General features: G+C 49.1%; 1 protein-coding gene across 1 annotated transcript; it reads left to right on the forward strand.

The window, feature by feature from the left end:
- Positions 1-707: 707 nt before the first annotated feature.
- Positions 708-1,175, forward strand: SETTUDRAFT_77129 (uncharacterized protein; the record flags this gene model as incomplete). Its single annotated transcript, XM_008027738.1, is given in 2 exon segments — positions 708-971; positions 990-1,175. Coding segments are annotated over 2 exon segments (450 nt in total), but the record flags the coding sequence as incomplete, so codon positions are not given.
- Between the last annotated feature and the right edge of the window lie 3,699 nt (positions 1,176-4,874).

Genomic DNA, 4,874 nt, shown 5'->3' on the forward strand with positions numbered 1-4,874 from the left:
ACATTTTGAATCTTAATCGGGCGACCTGTTGGTTAATCCTTCCACAAGAGACGGAGGTGGTCAAAGTGTTACACGGGGTGGATTGCTGATACTTCTCTAATCTCGTTCCGGGTTAGGGCGAGCGAGCCTTTACGGGATCAGCTCCGTGGGATTTTGCTGTATGTTCTTGGTGGAAAAGAGTTATAGGAGTTAACCAAAGGTTAATTAACAAATCCAATCTATATTGCTATAGATTAACAAGTAACAATCTTGTTAAGTAAAGATACTAGTAAGACAGTACAATTTGAGTTGACCACAACGAGAGTAAATAATGAAATCCATCCATCCTTATATCCTCATTGCTTCCAGTCTTGCCATCCTGTCCATCCCATCTTGGCGGGATGGTTGGGATGGCACCGCCATCCCATCGTGTGCTGCCATCCCGGATGGCCAGCCTTGGCGGGATGGCACATCACGTGACCGAGCCCCGCGATGCCCTTCGTTTCCGGTTAGGATCCCAAGTGGTTCCTCAACCAACATACTGTCATTACCAGGGAGGAGATCCTTCCCGTTGTTACTTGTAACATTACCTCCCCCCTTAGGGTTATCGTCTCGATACCCTGGGTCTTTGTTTTTCCGTGCCGCGTGTCGAAGCGTCGGCTGCATATAAGGTGGGTAGGCCCTTGGCCTTTGTACCTGTTTCTTTTCTGACTCCAGCCTTCCTAACCATGCCCAAGGTCCCGTCTTCCCGTCGCGTTCGTGTTCAAAAGTCGAACGAGGAGCGCTATTCTTGTGCTGACCGTGTTCAACAGCAAGGAAATGAAATGCCTTTTCGCTGCAAACGTTGTGAAGAGAAGGACCTTTGTTGTTTCGTGGACACTGCTACTAGGCGTTGCGCTGGTTGTATTTCCGTGAAGGCTGAGTGTAGTTTGTTCGTATCTGAAGAGGAGTGGGAGCGAGTTCAGCAAGAGCGTGAGCAAAAGGAACTGGAGGTTGCTTAGGCCAAGGAGGCCGCTGCTCGTTTGCGTCGTGAACTTCTAGAGGTGAAGTCGCGTGAGCGGTCTTACGCTCGTCGTGATCTCGCGCTTCTTGAGTTTCAGGACCGGGCGAAAGAGAAGGCCGAGGGGAGCTCTGCCCCTGGTACGGACCTTCCTGCTGTCGAACCCTCGCTATCCGGACCGTCGGCTGATCTGGGCGGGTTACAGGCTGATTCTTTCGACTCCTTTTCTCTTGATTACTTCCTTTCTGTTGAGGGTCCGGCCCTCTCTTCTCTGGATGCTGCCTGCGATAATCTCGTATCAATTCCTTGCAGTTCGTTAAGTTTTCTTCTGGTTCCCAAGTGTTCTGGCTGTCCGGCCATCCTTGCCACTTGACCAAGTATTTCCACTGACGACCGATTTTCCGTAGGTCCCTGATTGCTTCGACCATATACTCGTCGTTTTCGAGTTCGATGTTTTCCGCTAGTTCGGCGTCCTGGGGTGCTGGTTCCAGAAGTTTCTTATGGAATATAGGGTGGACTCTCATGCCTGGTGGTAGCCGTAGTTTGTAATTTACCGGCCCTACCTTCTCTAGGATCTCGAATGGTCCTACTCGGAGATTGTCCAGTTTCTTGCATGGTCGCTTAGTTTTCAGGTTCTGTCTTGACAGGAAAACTTTATCCCCCTCTTTAAGGGTTGGTCCCTCAATCCTTTGCCTATTCGCTGCATTAGATGCCGTGAGGTTCCTTTGAGTTATCCGTTTGCTCAATTCTCCATGCAATTCCCGCATGAGTCGTGCCTTGTCATCTGCTCCTACTGCGATACTTTCGATGTCTTTCGGATCCCGATGAGCTACTGGCTCATATCCGTAGTTCGCGTAGTGTGGTGACTGTCTAGTCGTTGCAGATTTTGTGCTATTGTACGCTAGCTGCGCTGTTGGCAACAGTTCTACCCAGTTGTCCTGCCACTTGTTGACATACATCCGTAGGTACTGTTCCAATGTTTGATTCGTTCGTTCCGTTTGGCCGTCTGTTTCTGGGTGGAAGCTTGTCGAAAGCTTTCTCTTGACGCCTAATTTCGCTAGGAACGTTGTCCAGTATAGAGATGTGAACAGCTTGTCTCTATCTGTGATAAGTTCTTCCGGTACTCCGTGTTCCGACACGAGTGCTTTGGTGACTTCGTACGCGCATTCCTCTGCCGTAATAGTCTCTTCTGTTGGAATAAACTTTGCTGCCTTAGTCAATCGATCTACGATTACTAGGATGGTGTCGCAGAGTTGTTCAGATCCTGGTTCTCGTGATTTCGGGAGCTTTACGATGAAGTCCATCGTGACACTGCTCCATGGTCTCGTTGGTGGCTGTAAGGGTTGTAACAGGCCGTAGGGCTTATGTCTCTTGGGCTTGTTCTGGTGACATGCCAAACAGTTGCCTAGGATATCCTGCACCGTCGCTCGCAAGCGTGGTATTGCAAATACCTTAGCCAGTCTTCTGACCATTTCTTCTACTCCTGCATGTCCATATTCCAGGGACTCGTGCAGTTCCTGAATGAGACTTAATCTCATGTGTGGAGGTACATATGTTCGATCTTTCGAAATCATATCCTGGTACTCTCGCTTGTTCTGTAACAATTCATCGGAGCCTTCAGCGTCGGGCTCGAATTGCCAGTCTGCAGCCTTTTGCTGCCACTGTTGTTGAAGTGTCGTGACCTGGTGAGCTACAACTTTTACTCTTACTAGGTCCGGCTGATTGTACCTCAGGGTGCCATCGGGCATCATCTTGAGTACTGCGTCATGTGGTTCCTGATGACCTTCTTCCCGTAGGTCGGATCTTCGGCTCAGGGCATCTGCTGCTCCATTGAGCGATCCGGCTCGGTGGGTTATCTTGAAGTCGAACTGGGCTAGCATCTCAGCCCATCGGACTTGGCGTCGGTTGAGTTTCTTAGTCGTCATGAAACTCGTCAAGTTCTGGTGATCGGAAAACACTTCGATCGTGTGGGGCAAGCCTAGCAAATGCACTTCCCACTGTTCAAAGGCATCGACTACTCCAAGTAGTTCCTTATCGTGAACATCGTAGTTTAGTTCTGCTCCTAAGAACTTTCGTGAATGGTAGAACACCGGTCTCCATTTCTCGTCTAGGCACTGCTGTGACAATACAGCTCCGAGTGCATAATCTGATGCGTCGGTTTCGACTCGCGTCTTCCGTTTTGGGTCGTACATCTCTAGTACGGGTGCCTCCAAGAATGCCTGCTTGAGCGTTTCGAACGCTTCCTGGCAGTCTTGAGTCCATTTAAACCCAACTTCTTTTTTCGTAATCTCCGTAAGAGGGGTCGCAATCCGGGAGTAGTTCCTGATGAACTTTCGGTAAAAGTTCGCAAATCCTAGAAAGGATTGCACATCCTTGACTGTTTTAGGGGTTGGCCATTCCTGTACAGTCTGGATTTTCTTTAGATTCATTTTAACACCCTCTGTCGAGATGATAAAGCCCAGGTACTTGGTTTCCTTCGTATAGAATTCGCATTTGCTAGCCTGTAAGTACAACTTGTACTCCTTAAGCTTCCGTAGTACCTTCTTGACTTGTTCGACGTGTTCTTCTAGCGTGCCGTTGGTGTACACCAGTACATCATCTAGGTAGGCCGTAACGAAGATTCCTAGGTATTCGTGGAGCGCCTTGTTGATGACTGACTGAAAGGTCGCCGGCGCGTTCGTCAATCCGAACGGCATAACCGTATACTCGTACAGTCCATACTTTGTCTTAAAGGCCGTTTTCCACTCGTATCCTTCTTTAATTCTAATCCGATAGAATCCTTCGCGGACATCGAACTTTGTAAACCACTTGGCTCCCTAGAGTCGATCTATAAGCTCTCCTATGAGTGGTAAGGGGTACCGATTCTTGACCGTAACATTGTTCAACCGCCGGTAGTCGACACACAGTCGCCACTTTCCGTTCGGCTTCTTTACGAACAGAATTGGAGAGGCCATCGGGCCATGTCCTAGTCTAATAAATCCCTTTTTCAAGTTCTTTTGGAGGTAATCCCACAGCTCAGCGTCGTGCTCAGGCGCTATAGGGTACATTCCTCCTAGGCTCAACTTAGCTCCATCTTCGAGGACGATCTCGTGATCCCAGTCCTGATGTTCTGCTAGGTCTGTTGCTTCGTTTTCCTCGAACAGTTCTCGAAACTCGTTCGTCTGGTATTCTGTTGATATCGCCAACTGTGGTACTAGTCCTTCCTTCGTGGTCGCGACCTGTTTTAACTAAATGACTCCTATTCTCTGAGGGTCCTTCACATAGATTCTCATGATCTTATGTGGTGAGATCGTACCTATCCTCCCGTCCTTGGGTGAGCTCTGGATAATCGGGTTCGTCTCTTTTCGTACTCCAGCAACCTTGTGCACAGGTTCTCAGCTAAGTATTGTTTTCTTTTGCCAATCGATGGCCGGGTTGTGTTCTAACAACCAGTTATAACCTATGAGGATATCTTCCTCTCCGAGGTCCATGATGTTGATCTTCACGTGGCTTTTCCTGCCTGCCAATTCCATTGGCACCAGCTTGGTCTCTAGCCTGATCATGCCGTTCCCGTATGCCATGGGATTATCGTCGGCTAATACCACTCGCATCGGCACCTTCTTGGCCTGATGGGGTATGTCGTATTTCTCCACCACTCGGGGTGAGATCATTGTTCGTGCAGCACCACTATCTATGGTCGCTGTCATCCTATGTCCGTTTACTAAGACATTTGTTCGAAGTCTAAGGTCCTGCGTGCCTACGCTCTTGACTTCCTTGAGGGTCGTTTTAGGACTGCCTTCACCAGCGTGACCCTGTCCCTGGTGGCATCCTAGTTTTTTGTCGGCCTACTCTTCCTCTGTCTAGGAAAGTAGCCTGCGCCGTACTTGGCGTCTTGGTGTATTGTGCAATAGTCGTT

Source organism: Exserohilum turcica (assembly GCF_000359705.1).
Source record: "Exserohilum turcica Et28A unplaced genomic scaffold SETTUscaffold_20, whole genome shotgun sequence".
NCBI lineage: Eukaryota > Fungi > Ascomycota > Dothideomycetes > Pleosporales > Pleosporaceae > Exserohilum > Exserohilum turcicum.